The sequence below is a fragment of the Lampris incognitus genome, chromosome 1, assembly GCF_029633865.1.
Source record: "Lampris incognitus isolate fLamInc1 chromosome 1, fLamInc1.hap2, whole genome shotgun sequence".
Classification (NCBI taxonomy): domain Eukaryota; kingdom Metazoa; phylum Chordata; class Actinopteri; order Lampriformes; family Lampridae; genus Lampris; species Lampris incognitus.
This window is the reverse complement of record NC_079211.1, coordinates 52,175,342-52,189,817: the sequence shown is the minus strand read 5'-3', so window position 1 is coordinate 52,189,817 and position 14,476 is coordinate 52,175,342. Positions and strand designations below refer to the sequence as shown.

The 14,476-nt window shown below is 47.6% G+C and overlaps 1 protein-coding gene across 1 annotated transcript; it reads left to right on the top strand.

Moving 5' to 3' along the window:
* The first annotated feature begins 359 nt into the window (after positions 1–359).
* smim19 (small integral membrane protein 19) lies at positions 360–9,239 on the top strand. The gene is made up of 3 exons (XM_056301453.1): positions 360–936; positions 5,508–5,632; positions 8,543–9,239. The coding sequence occupies exons 1-3, from the start codon at positions 803–805 to the stop codon at positions 8,626–8,628; spliced, it is 345 nt and encodes a 114-aa protein (XP_056157428.1). The 5' UTR covers positions 360–802; the 3' UTR covers positions 8,629–9,239.
* The last annotated feature ends 5,237 nt before the right edge of the window (positions 9,240–14,476 follow it).

The following is a 14,476-nucleotide window of genomic DNA, read 5'->3' as shown; positions in this document are numbered from 1 at the left end:
AAAAGAAGACGTAGGTGTTGACTGCTCTCTTTAACTCGTACCCAGACCCCCCAACACCCACTTAGAAATTGCACATATTCTAAAACACCATGGGAGGTAATCTGTATATGCACCACGATTTTACACTAGCGTGGTAACAGCATTTGTGCTATATCCATAATTACACTAAGAATGTGGATACAGGAGTATATCCAATTAAACGTATAATATTAATGACAAGGTCTGAGCTCTGGATGGGCTGGCCAAACGTTGCCCAGTCTGCCAGATAATGAACACGTCATTCTATAAGGACCAGTCCCATAGTCACAGGCCATTGCCAACCATCACAGTGTTGCATAACTGCAGAGAAAGGATGGCGAAGTTGTAGGTGTGAACTGTTTTTATTGGGAACTGAGTCCTTTCTGTTGGTGTTCTGAACCCACTTCTGGCCAATATCTTGGCCCTCTGCACGGTCTGTGCGAACTGTTACGCTGCTGTTGGAGCGGCCGAGACCCGCACAGCCTCCTCCCGCCTTCCCAGACGTCGCTGTCAAATGTAACGTCGAGTCACGTCAGGGAGAGAAAAGTAGAACGTTGCGCACTTCAAACGCGCGCTTATCGCAGGGAAGCGCCACCGCAGTAATGGCGACTCGTTAACTTCCGGTACTTCGCCGCGTGAGACTAAAAGATGAAGAAGAAGAGCTAAACTCGCGGAAGTGTCGACATCGTTTTGTTTACGTCGCCACTGAGGATAACCCGCACCAGCTGGCAGACGTGCGTTAAAGGAGGTGTTTGTTGTTGCCCTCCTTCTTCATTCAGCGGCGATGGCCGGTCACGGTCTGATGGAGAGCGACCCGGAGTCTTTGGACTACTCCGTTCACGAAGCGTGGAACGAGGCTACCAACGTCTACCTGCTGGTCATCCTGGTTAGCTTCGGGCTGCTGATGTACGCCAGAAAGTAAGGCCCCTCTCTCTCTCTCTCTCCCCCCCTCTCTCTCTCCCCCGCTCTCTCTCAATTCAATTCAATATGTGCTTTATTGGCATGACATACATTTGTGTACATATTGCCAAAGCATGTAAAACAACAACAACAACACAATACAACAATGATTATAATAATAACAGGAACAACAACAACGATTATGATATTAAATAACAATAGTAGCAATAGGTGCCGTCATCCACTATCTCTCAGGTTGTGGCAAGATAATATAAATCTTGCTGCAATGTTCGCCGCTGGCCCCCCTCCCAGGACCACCCGCAGCTTACCTGCGTCGTCCATTTCCTGGTACTCTGGAATCACATGTTCCAGTTCCTTGACAAAAGCCCGGCGCTGTTTTTCAAATCTGTCACATTTAAGGAGGAAGTGCACCTCCGTCTCCACCTCATCTGTCATGCACTGACCACATGATCGTTGCTCTTTTGGCAACCATGTCTTTTTGTGTCTCCCCTTTTCAATGGCGAGACTGTGGTCACTGAGCCTGTATTTGGTGAGATCTGTCGCTGCTTCCTGTCTCTGACAGTTAAGAGGTATTCTTCCAAATCATAGTTTGTTTTTAGGGCCCGATAGACTTCTAGTTTGTTTTGAGTTTTGATTTCAGCGTTCCAATGTTTCAGATAATTGTTCTTGCTTTGTTTTATAGCCTGATTTATCGTAAACTGTAATGTCCGTAGACGCCTTGTCTTACTGACATAAGAATAATTCAAGAACGAGCCGACTTCGTAGGTTCTTAACTGTGTAGCTTTTACTAGCGTTCATCCGACATACAACCTTCATAACATGCGCGTCTCACTTCCTGTATACGTCACACGCACTGCACGTACACCCGTGAGTAGGTCAAGTTAAACACGTGACCTTTCATTCATTACATCTCCCCCTCTAAGATGATTTTTCTAACCTGTATACCACCCCCCTTTTCACAAAAAAAATAAAAAAATCCCCCACAGTACACAAGTCCATACGCCTCACAAATCCAGCCGGATTGCAGGCTTGCTCACCCTGCCAGAGCGAGTAACATATGGTGTGGAAGTTGGCATTTCTGCTGCTCGGGACTCGTTATACCAAATGGAAGGCGGCAGAAAGCATACCTCCCAAATGGGGTGATGAAAGTGGTGAGCCCCCTGCTGTCTTCATGCAAGGGGATCTGGTAAAACCCACTTGCTGCATCCAACGTTGTGAAGAACTTTGACCCTGCGAGCCTCTGCATTATTTCCTCCATAGTTGGCAGCACGTATTTCTCACGTTTCACCGCTCGATTCAGCCTCCTGAGGTCAGCGCAGCAGCGAACCTCTTTCTTGTTCGGTTTCAGCACCGGCACCATAGCGGCGCACCATTCTGTGGGCTGAGTCACTTTTTCAATAATGCCCTCATTTTCCATGCGCTGCAGTTCTTTCTTAACCAGTGGTACAAGTGGCAGCGGTATCCGTCTGGCTGTATGCACCGCGTATGGCTGGGCACCCTCCACCAGAGCTATTTTCACTGGGTCTGTTTTCAGCAGTCCACTTGAACCGAAAACTCCACTGACCTCATTCATCCGCTTCACTAGACCCATCTCCACTGCCTCTGGACGACTCAGCAGACAGCTGCCTCTCCCCTTGATCACATACACTGGAAAGGAGTATTGTTTCTCCTTGTAGTTGGTTGTGGCTTGAAACTGTCCTATGCAGCTGATGTTTCCACCTGGGCTTATGAAGCATGTGTCAGGAGGTCCCAGTTTTATGTTTGGCTTCAGCTTTTTAAATGTCCCTTGGTTGATAACAGTAGCGTCAGCCCCCGTGTCAATTTTAAAGGTTATTGGTACATCACTTATTGTTAAACTAACAGTCCAATCTTCCTGACTGCTCTCTTTGCCAACTTCTCCCAGAAAGTACAGCTGTTTAACCTCTTCAGTGACTTCTCTCACCGCTTTAGAGTGACATACAGACTCCCAATGTCCCTTTTTATGACACTTGTTGCACTTACTGTTCGTTGCAGGACACTTCCGCTCATCGGTGTGCTGCGTCTTGCCGCACCTCCCGCATTCATCTACTTTGTTGGTTGCAGGTCTGCTGCCACCATGACGCTGTCCGCCCTTTTTGTTTTGGCGTCCGTCCCGCCGTCGGACAACATTGACGTTAGCCAGCTGAGCCTCTGGTTGGTTAGCTTGGAGGCTGAGCTGCTTTGTTATTGCCTCCGCCTGGCGCACTTGTTCAATGACTTTCACCAGAGTAAGGTCCGCTGTGAGCTGGAACTGACGGGAGAGCACCTTATCTTTTATGCCCACTACCAGACGATCTCTGATATGTTCATCCCTCTTGTCCCCAAACTCACAGTGTTCAGACAGCTCATACAATGTCCGGATGTACATCTCCGCTGTCTCTCCTGGCTGCTGGCTACGTTGATAGAAGCACGCCCTCTCATGTATGATGTTACGGCGGGGAATAAAGTAGTCATCGAACTTTTTCAGTACGATATCATAGTCCACTTTATCACCCTCCGCCGCGAAGTCAAACGAGCTGAATATCTTTTCAGCCTCGCTGCCCATTGCATAAATCAGCGAACTCACTTGAATCTCGCCGTCGTCTTTATCCAGCTTTGTCGCGAGCCTGAAGCGCGAAAACCGTTGTTTCCACTCCGGCCATTCAACGGGGCAGTCAAACTTGAATTCACTCGGCGGATTAAACTTCGGCATGACCGCTCGTGTTCAGATACACAGACTATTCTGACACCATGTAATGTCCGTAGACGCCTTGTCTTACTGACATAAGAATAATTCAAGAACGAGCCGACTTCGTAGGTTCTTAACTGTGTAGCTTTTACTAGCGTTCATCCGACATACAACCTTCATAACATGCGCGTCTCACTTCCTGTATACGTCACACGCACTGCACGTACACCCGTGAGTAGGTCAAGTTAAACACGTGACCTTTCATTCATTACATAAACTTTGTTTGGGATGCAGTGCTGGCCTGAGGTTGGTTGGTCTTAGTATTTGTTACAGGGTTAGTGAGTCTCAGAGCCAGCTGCTTCAGGGGACTCTTTTTGGGGTTCAGTTCTTGGGTTTTCAGAGCTTTAAAGTGCAATGTATTTGTTGGGCTTGTATTTAGGTGCATCCAGAAATTTAGAGATCTTTTTTGTACATTTATTAATAATGGAAACCGGCCTAATTCTGCCCTACATGCGTTGTTTTTGGTTTTTTTTGTATTTTCAGAATCATTCTACAGAATTCAGCATGTAGGGTTTCTGCTGGATGCTTGTCCCATCTAGTGTGGCTGGAAAGACTGAGTGGACCCCATACCTCACTTCCATATAGTGCAATGGGCAGAATTACACTATCAAACAGTTTGCACCAGATGGAGATTGGTATATCAATGTTGAAGAATTTATTTTTAATTGCATATAGAGCTCTGCGAGCTTTTTGTTTTAGGTTATTCACTGCCCTACTGAAACTCCCTGATGCTGTAATAATTAGACCCAGGTAAGTATACTGCATCGTATGCTCTAAGGTGATGCTACCTAGAGTCAACTGGTATCTATTTTCCTGACATCTGGGCTTCTTCTGGAAGATCATTACTTTTGTCTTTTTTGGATTTATCGCCAGGGCCCAGTGCTGGCAATAGTCCTCAAGCAGGTCTAGTAGTTGTTGCAGCCCATCTGCGGTTGGTGACAACAAAACTAGATCATCTGCATAAAGCAAAAATTTCACTTCCATGTCATACAGGGGGAGACCTGGGGCTGCAGACTGTTCCAGCTGCACCGCCAGTTCATTAATATATATATTAAACAGTGTCGGGCTAAGTCCACAGCCCTGTCTCACCCCTCTATTCTGAGTGAAGAACTCAGTGTGTTTGTCTCCAATCTTAACTGCACATTTGTTGTCCGAATACATTGACTTTATTATGTCATACACTTTACCCCCTACACCACTTTGTAAAAGTTTATAGTATAGTCCTTCATACCAAATAGAGTCGAAAGCTTTTTTGAAGTCAATAAAACAAGCAAATATTTTTCCATTTTTGGTTTGATTCACATTTTCATTTATGAGGGTGTGTAGGGTGTAAATATGGTCCGTAGTCCGGTGATTTGATTCTCTCCCCCGCTCTCTCTCTCTCTCTCTCGCTCTCTCTCTTTCTCTCCCTCTCTCTCTCGCTCTCTCTCTCTCTCTCTCCCCCGTTCTCTCTCTCGCCCCCCCTCTCTCTCCCTCCCCCCCTCTCTCTCTCTCGCTCTCTCGCTCTCTCTCTCTCTCTCTCTCTCTCGCTCTCTCTCTTTCGCTCTCTCTCTCTCCTCTCTCGCTCTCTCTCTCTCTCCCCCGCTCTCGCTCTCTCTCTCTCTCTCCTCTCGCTCTCTCTCTCTCTGTCCCCCGCCCTCTCTCTCTCCAGCTCTCTCTCTCCCTCTCTCTCTCTCTCTCTCTTTCTCTCTCTCTCTGAACCCTTACAAATGCAGAATGAAAAGGCCCAACCTTCTTGCTCCGTGTGTGTGTGTGTGTGTGTGTGTGTGTGTGTGTGTGTGTGTGTGTGTGTGTGCGCGCGCATGTGTGTGTGTGTTTGCAGAAATAAGAGGAAGATCATGCGTATCTTCGCCCTGCCTCCCTCCGCGGGCAGCATCCCAGAACCCAACTTCTACGACAGCCTGCAGAAGGTCCGCCTGCGGCAGCAGCTGGAGATGTACTCTCTGGGTAGGGGCCCCCACCGCACCAGAACACGCGTTCATGTGCCCCCCCCCCCCCTTGTTGCCAAGTAGAGGGACCACAGAAGTCAAGTCAGGTTTATTTGTGTAGCCCAACATCACAGATCACACATGTGCCTCATGGGGCTTTACAGCAACACAACGTCCTGTAGACCCTCGCATCGGATGAGGAACAACTCCTTAAAAAAACCTCAACAGTTCAACTTGAGGTTTTTTGACTTGACAGTTGATTTGGAATTTGTTTCGGTTTGCTCAGAGATAACAACAGTAAACACACAACCACACAATGCATACAAGGAGTGCCCACAGAAGCACACTGTTGTAGCTATATTACAATAGTCCAGTTAATGCACCCATACGGCCCATGTCATTAAAAGTGCGTGTACTTAAGGAGACTATACTTACACAATCCGTGAAGCATTTAGGATGCGGGATGCTTCAGGGTAGAAGCGAGATGTCCTAGACTTAATACTGCAGGGTATTTTACCCGGAGGGAGATGATTGAATAAGGGGTTGGCTGGGTGTGAGGGGTCCTTTTAACATTTTAAAAGCTTTCCGCTGAATGCAGATATGGTATAATTCAGAAATGGTAAGGCGTTCACAGCCAGTTATTGTTGAAACTGCGTGCACGACTCTGTCCAACCGTTTTTTTCTCCTGGGCTGTAGATTTTATTTTTTTCTTTTGAACTTTCCCCCTTTTTCTCTCTAATTGTATCCTGCCAATTACCCCGAGCCGTCCCAGTTGCTGCTCCACCCCCTCTCTGCTGATCTGGGGGGCGCCCTGGCCGACCAGAGGAGGCGCTAGTGCAGCGACGAGGACAAATACCCACATCCGGCTCCCCACCCACAGACACGGCCAATTGTGTCTGTAGGGACGCCCGGCCAGGCCGGAGGTAACACGGGGATTCGACCCGGCGATCCCGTGTTGGTAGACAGTGGAATAAACCGCTACGCTACCCAGACGCCCTGGGCTGTAGAATTGCCATACCATACAGTTACTGAGAAAGTGAGCTCACCGTCTGTTAACAGCCCTGCGGAAGTGTAACATTGCAACGCTTGACACTCCAAATTTCCCAGGCTACCTTAGAAAATTTAGTCTGATGAGCTTTCTTCTGGATGGTGGTGAAGTTGTCTTCCCATTTCAGGGAGGAAATGCATTGACAACCTCCTTTTGTGCCGTTTGCAGCACTTCTGACTTGGGTTGGGCAATGTTTCCCGACCTAAGTTTGCCAATCTGATAAGTTTTCTGAAAACTTGTCCGTTAGTCTAATAAAGTTTAAAACGTCACAGCTGTGTAGCTTGTTCAAGTCCATTTTCAAATGGATGCCAATATGGACCCCCCCCCCCCAATTCTTCTATGCCTCTTAATTCTGCTCTATGGGAAAGAACATTTTAGATGTCTTTCTACAGATTGCTTTTCAAAACATGAGGCGTAGAAGAACAGGAGCATCCATATTGACAGATGCATTTGAAAGTGGACCTGGACAAACCCAGTATCAAAGATAAAATCTCAGAAATCACAAAAATCAATGGCTGTGCTGTCCTCTGGCACACGGTCATTTTTGTGCTATATGATCCATTCCATCCATCCATCCATTATCCAAACCGCTTATCCTTCTCAGGGTCGCGGGGATGCTGGAGCCTATACCAGCAGTCATTGGGTGGCAGGCCATCACAGATAAAGCAAGAGTGTATGTTTGTATGTTTGCTTAAAACTCCAGAAATACTCATTGTAGAACAAAAAGAAAGGTATCTTTAGAAGCAGCACTTTCCAAGGATTGCACAGTTCGACAAATATTTCAAAAACCAAGTAATAAATCTGATGGATTTGCGGAAAAGGCATTCCAATGATGCTTTGTGGAGACTTCCGGCAAATCCTTCCAGTGGTCAAGGGAGGCACTATACCTAACATTGTCAATGCTAGCCTGAAGGCACACAACGACTTCTGTGAAGTTGGCACCCCATGTAATTAGAACATGGCTAAAAATATTATCATTCGTTAGTGCTGCATTTGTGCTGATTTGTGCCGCAAAAACCTATCGTTTATGCTGCAATGGTTTTTGAGGTATTAAGCATTATATTTTATAGGCAGTGACGTCACTCTGCACCCCATTATTGTCCAAATCATTCAAAACTGGTCCAGTGAGTCAAGTACATTCTTTGAGACAGTACAAGCCTGTTTCATGCCATAAGCAATCATCAGCTGTCAATAAAGCTACTATATACGTATATATATATATATATATACTATATATAGATTATTTTCAGTATTCGTCCAGTCAGTGACTGATTGGAAGAAAGACTTAGTTTGACTAACTTGTGACAGCCCATCAAAATATTAAAGCTAATGACAAAAGATTAAAAAAAAATCTTGTAAAATACATCTACGAAATAAAATGATGTGAAAGAAAGCAAGAACAAGTGCTGTATGATGCAGTTTTATATTTGGACTCTAAACATGTCCTGCCCATTGTCGTCTTTTTGAAGCAAACCTTCCAACATGGCTGTTGGGCAGAGTGCCAGGGTAAAACTGTTGCGCGATCATCAGTAGTGTTTGCTGTCAGTTCATGTATCATGGTGTTATAATTTGTCTTTGTATATAATGAGCATTGTGCATACCACTGAATACATTTTTAAAGAGCAAGAGTCACAGTGGTGAGAGTGTCACACGTTCCTGTCATAACTTCATAATTATGAACTGCAAACAACTTTTCAGCGTTAATAAAGATTCACATCAGTAACGTGATGGTGACAGTGTCTGTCTTGTTATCACATCAGTGAAGTGACGGTGACGGTCTGTGTCTTGTTATCACATCAGTAACATGATGGTGACAGTGTCTGTGTCTTGTTATCACATCAGTGAAGTGACGGTGATGGTCTGTGTCTTGTTAACTTGCAGCCAGGAAGTTTGATCAGCAGCAGCAGCAGCAGCAGCAGCAGCAGCAGCAGGGCCAGACGGAGAGCGTGCAGCTCTCCATGGAGTGAGGCGAGGAAGGCTGGCACCGTTTTTCCTCAGAAGCTCAAGGGCTCTTCAAAACCACTCTTTCTCGACTGTGATGGAGTTCCCGGAAGCCCAGGCAGGGCTGTTGTCACCTGCTGGTGACTGAAAAACTTGATGCACTTAAAGCAGCCATGTATGTTTTGAATCCATGAAAGGGCGTGTGTTTATTATCTTCATTTATCCCCTCCTCCTCTCTGCTCCTGGGGAGGCTGAATGGGAGTGGGTTGGGCGGCGTGCGGCATCTTGTGCCGGTCTGCATTTCTGAAATAACATGCAGTGATGTCAGCGTCGACTTTCGGAGATTTATCAGACCGGGTCAACGATCCGACCAGAGGAACCTGCCACGAGCAGCGCCAGACGGTGTAAATGCCGTGTCGGTTTGAGTTTCTCTGGTTTTCTGGGTGACGCCTGTTACTTAAATGATTCGTGAAACGATAAAATCCTTTTGTATTGTAATGTCAGTTTGAGAAGTGTGTTGCGGTACATTTCACACGCCAGTTTTGATGATGGATGTAGGTTTACTTCTACCTGGTGGTAAAATCTGTATAGTGTCTTTCAGGTCTTCCCTGTGAACATGAGACATAAAACAAGTGAATGTGAGTGAATTTATTATTCCTGATGACGGCAGAGGTGAGATTTATGTTCTAAACTTCTGCCAGAAATTATTCTTTGTGGTATTATACAATGGCACAGTGGTTAGTGCGGTCGCCTCACAGCAAGAAGGTCCTGGTTTCGAGCCCCAGGGTAGTCCAACCTTGGGGGTCATCCTGGGTCGTCCTCTGTGTGGAGTTTGCGTGTTCTCTCCGTGTCTCCGTGGGTTTCCTCTGGGTGCTCCGGTTTCCTCCCACAGTCCACAGACATGTAGGTCAGGTGAATTGGCATTACTAAATTGTCCCTAGGTGTGAGTGTGTGTGTCGGCCCTGTGTGATGGCCTGGCGGTCCGTCGAGGGTGTCTCCCCGCCTGCCGCCCAATGACTGCTGGGATAGGCCGCAGCATCCCCGCGAACCTGAGAGCAGGATAAGCGGTTTGTGTAAATGGATGGTATTATAACATGAAGCAGGTTTACATCCCACTGGACCAAAAGTCAGTGCTGCCCTCACCTCCTCCTGTCACAGGACAGCAGAACCAGCATGAGACTGCTGACCTCAGTGTGGCTCCGACTGTCCTCCAGTGATGCTGGGCAATATGGAAAACATCTAACACGACAGTCAGGGGGTCATCAGGGTATGTGTGCTTACATATGCAAAGACACCATGGTTAAGAGTCCGGCTGAGGTTCACCACATTGGATCGTTTGGTAAAGTGTCATCAAACCAAAACTAGTCCTCAAATAATAGTCCCTCATGTCTCTGATCACTATGAGAACTTTAAGGTGATATTCTCATATTAACTTACACAAGAAAACTGTTGTGACGTGACGCCATCTAAACTTAACCCCTAAACAAGACCATTGGAAAGATGATAAATGATCGTTTTATACTATTGCCCAGTGTTCCTTACAGTTTGCAGTACTACTTACTGCCCTCCGTCTCCCAACACCTCCCGTATCCTTCCAGACAGGAACTTGTATCCGTCTCCCAACACCTCCCGTGTCCTTCCAGACAGAAACTCGTCTCATCTCTCAACACCTCCTGTGTCCTTCCAGAGAGAAACTCGTCTCTATCTCCCAACACCTCCCGTGTCCTTCCAGACAGAAACTTGTCTCTATCTCCCAACACCTCCCGTGTCCTTCCAGACAGAAACTCATCTCGTCTCTCAACACCTCCTGTGTCCTTCCAGAGAGAAACTCGTCTCTGTCTCCCAACACCTCCCATGTCCTTCCAGACAAACTTGTCTCTGTCTCCCAACACCTCCCGTGTCCTTCCAGAGAGAAACTCGTCTCATCTCTCGAACACCTCCCGTGTCCTTCCAGACAGAAACTCGTCTCTGTCTCCCAACACCTCCCGTGTCCTTCCAGACAAACTTGTCTCTGTCTCCCAACACCTCCCGTGTCGTTCCAGACAGAAACTCGTCTCATCTCTCAACACCTCCTGTGTCCTTTCAGACAGAAACTCGTCTCTATCTCCCAACTCCTCCCGTGTCCTTCCAGACAGAAACTCGTCTCTATCTCCCAACACCTCCCGTGTCCTTCCAGAGAGAAACTCGTCTCTGTCTCCCAACACCTCCCGTGTCCTTCCAGGCAGAAACTCGTCTCATCTCTCGAACACCTCCCGTGTCCTTCCAGAGAGAAACTCATCTCTGTCTCCCAACACCTCCTGTGTCCTTCCAGACAGAAACTCCTCTCGTCTCTCAACACCTCCTGTATCCTTCCAGAGAGAAACTTGTCTGTCTCCCAACACCTCCCGTGTCCTTCCAGAGAGAAACTTGTCTCATCTCTCAACACCTCCTGTGTCCTTCCAGAGAGAAACTCGTCTCTATCTCCCAACACCTCCCGTGTCCTTCCAGAGAGAAACTCGTCTCTGTCTCCCAACACCTCCCATGTCCTTCCAGACAAACTTGTCTCTGTCTCCCAACACCTCCCGTGTCCTTCCAGAGAGAAACTCGTCTCATCTCTCGAACACCTCCCGTGTCCTTCCAGACAGAAACTCATCTCGTCTCTCAACACCTCCTGTGTCCTTCCAGAGAGAAACTCGTCTCTGTCTCCCAACACCTCCCATGTCCTTCCAGACAAACTTGTCTCTGTCTCCCAACACCTCCCGTGTCCTTCCAGAGAGAAACTCGTCTCATCTCTCGAACACCTCCCGTGTCCTTCCAGAGAGAAACTCATCTCTGTCTCCCAACACCTCCCGTGTCCTTCCAGACAGAAACTCGTCTGTCTCCCAACACCTCCCGTGTCCTTCCAGACAAACTTGTCTCTGTCTCCCAACACTTCCCGTGTCCTTCCAGACAGAAACTCATCTCGTCTCTCAACACCTCCTGTGTCCTTCCAGAGAGAAACTCGTCTCTGTCTCCCAACACCTCCCATGTCCTTCCAGACAAACTTGTCTCTGTCTCCCAACACCTCCCGTGTCCTTCCAGAGAGAAACTCGTCTCATCTCTCGAACACCTCCCGTGTCCTTCCAGAGAGAAACTCATCTCTGTCTCCCAACACCTCCCGTGTCCTTCCAGACAGAAACTCGTCTGTCTCCCAACACCTCCCGTGTCCTTCCAGACAAACTTGTCTCTGTCTCCCAACACTTCCCGTGTCCTTCCAGACAGAAACTCATCTCGTCTCTCAACACCTCCTGTGTCCTTCCAGACAGAAACTCGTCTCGTCTCTCAACACCTCCTGTATCCTTCCAGAGAGAAACTTGTCTGTCTCCCAACACCTCCCGTGTCCTTCCAGAGAGAAACTTGTCTCATCTCGCAACACCTCCCGTGTCCTTCCAGAGAGAAACTCATTTCTGTCTCCCAACACCTCCCGTGTCCTTCCAGACAGAAACTTGTCTCTATCTCCCAACACCTCCCGTGTCCTTCCAGAGAGAAACTTGTCTCATCTCCCAACACCTCCCATGTCCTTCCAGACAGAAACTTGTCTCTATCTCCCAACACCTCCCGTGTCCTTCCAGAGAGAAACTCGTCTCTGTCTCCCAACACCTCCCGTGTCCTTCCAGAAAGAAACTAGTTCACTTCATGTCCTCATGACAACATCCTCTCCAAAGATCTGGATGTAAATGCAACCAAGTTTTTTGTTTTTGTTTTACATCAACGTAGATGCAGAAATCACGAAGGGTAAACCTGCTCTTACTATATCTGTAGTCATGCCTCCTTCCGAGCAAGAGGATTGAAGGAGATTGTGAGGGGTTGCATGAGGTGATGTGATGTGTTGCATGAGGTGATGTCTCACACAGTCTTGCAGTGAGACGTGTGTTAACTGGCAGTGCTCCAAGGTTAAAGCCTTGCAGTTAAATGGTGTTGTAGGCCTCTGGGCAATTTAAAATCCCACCCTCTGAACATACAGACCACTGATGTACTCTGTACCCCAGAGAAAGTTGCCTCTCCCGGAGGTCTTCATGCAAACTTGCGATGATGCTGGTGCTCGGTAAGAAGGTGAACACCTACAAAGTCTTTGTAGTGCTGCACATAATGCCCCCCCAGGAGATGGCTTCCAGAGAGCACAGTGCTTTAAAATATATATATATATATATATATATATATATATATATATATATATATATATATATATATATATATATATATATATATATATATAAATCTCGATCAGTCAGAACATTAAAACCACTGACAGGTAAGTGAATGACACTGATTATCTCATTACAGGGGCACCTGTCAAGGGGTGGGATACATTAGGCAGCAAGTGAACCATCAGTTCTTGAAGTTGACGTTTAGGACCAACTTGTGAGAGCTAGACGACTGGGTCAGAGCATCTCCAGAACAGCAGGTCTTGTAGGGTGTTCCCAGTATGCAGTGGTCAGTATCTACCAAGTGGTTCAAGGAAGGACAAGTGGTGAATTGGCAACAGGGTCATGGGCACCCAAGGCTCATTGATAAGCGTGGGGAGTGAAGGCTAGCCCGTCTGGTCTAATCCCACAGAAGAGCCGCTGTAGCTCAAATTGCTGAAAAAGTTAAAGCTGGCTATGATAGACAGGTGTCAGAACACACAGTGCATCACAGCTTGCTGTGTATGGGGTTGTGTAGCTGCAGACTGGTCAGTGTCCACGATGACCCCTGTCCACTGCTGAAAGCACCTAACAATGGGTACATGAGCACCAGAACTGGACCATGGAGCAACGGAAGAAGGTGGCCTGGTCTGATGAATCATGTTTTCTGTCACATCACATGGACATCCAGGTGTGTGTGCGTCATTTACCTGGGGAAGAGATGGCACCAGGATGCACTATGGGAAGAAGGCAAGCCGGCGGAGGCAGTGTGATGCTCTGCTTAATGTCCATCCATCCATTATCCGAACCTCTTATCCTGCTCTCAGGGTCACGGGGATGCTGGAGCTTATCCCAGCAGTCACTGGGCGGCAGGTGGGGAGACACCTGGACAGGCCGCCAGGCCATCACACAGGGCCCACACACACACACACACACATTCATATCTAGGGACAATTTAGTATGGCCGATTCACCTGACCGACATCTTTGGACTGTGGGAGCAACCCGGAGCCCCCGGAGGAAACCCACATAGACACGGGGAAAACATGCAAACTCCACACAGAGGACGACCTGGGACGACCCCCAAAGTTGGACTACCCCGGGGCTCGAACCCAGGACCTTCTTGCTGTGAGGCGCCCGCGCTAACCACTGCGCCACCATGCCACCTGCTCTGGATAATGTTCTGCTGGGAAACCCTGGGTCCTGGCATTCATGTGGATGTTACTTTGACATGTACCACCTACCTAAACATCATTGCAGACCAGGTACACCCCTTCATGGTAACAATATTCCCTGATGGCAAGGGTCTCTTTTAACAGGATAATGATCCATGTCACACTGTTAACATTGTTCAGGAATGGAGTGAGGAACATGACAGAGGTCAAGGTGTTGCCTTGGTCTCCAAATTCCCCAGATCTCAAGCCGATCGAACATCTGTGGGATGTGCTGGAAAAACAAGTCCGAGCCATGGAGGCCCCACCTCGCAACTTACGGGACTTAAAGGATCTGCTGCTAAAGTCTTGGTCCCAGATAGCAGAGGACACCTTCAGGGATCTTGTGGAGTCCATGCCTCGACGGGTCAGCTCTTTTGGCGGCATGAGGGGGACCTAGGGTCTAAGGACCTGAGGGTCCCATCTTAGTAGCATTAGGTGAGAAAAGTCACTTATAAGACCATTTCCAGTTTTAAGGACCAAAATGACTTCAGTGCAACTTTGAGGTTGTGCAGTCACGAA

What these genes read in the sequence shown, in the direction of transcription:
- smim19 (XM_056301453.1), top strand. Translation starts at nt 803, where the DNA reads ATGGCCGGTCACGGTCTGATGGAGAGCGACCCGGAGTCTTTGGACTAC. An exon ending in CTGCTGATGTACGCCAGAAA is followed by an intron (nt 937 to 5,507) that starts GTAAGGCCCCTC and finishes GTGTGTTTGCAG; the next exon opens with AAATAAGAGGAAGATCATGC. An exon ending in GCTGGAGATGTACTCTCTGG is followed by an intron (nt 5,633 to 8,542) that starts GTAGGGGCCCCC and finishes GTTAACTTGCAG; the next exon opens with CCAGGAAGTTTGATCAGCAG.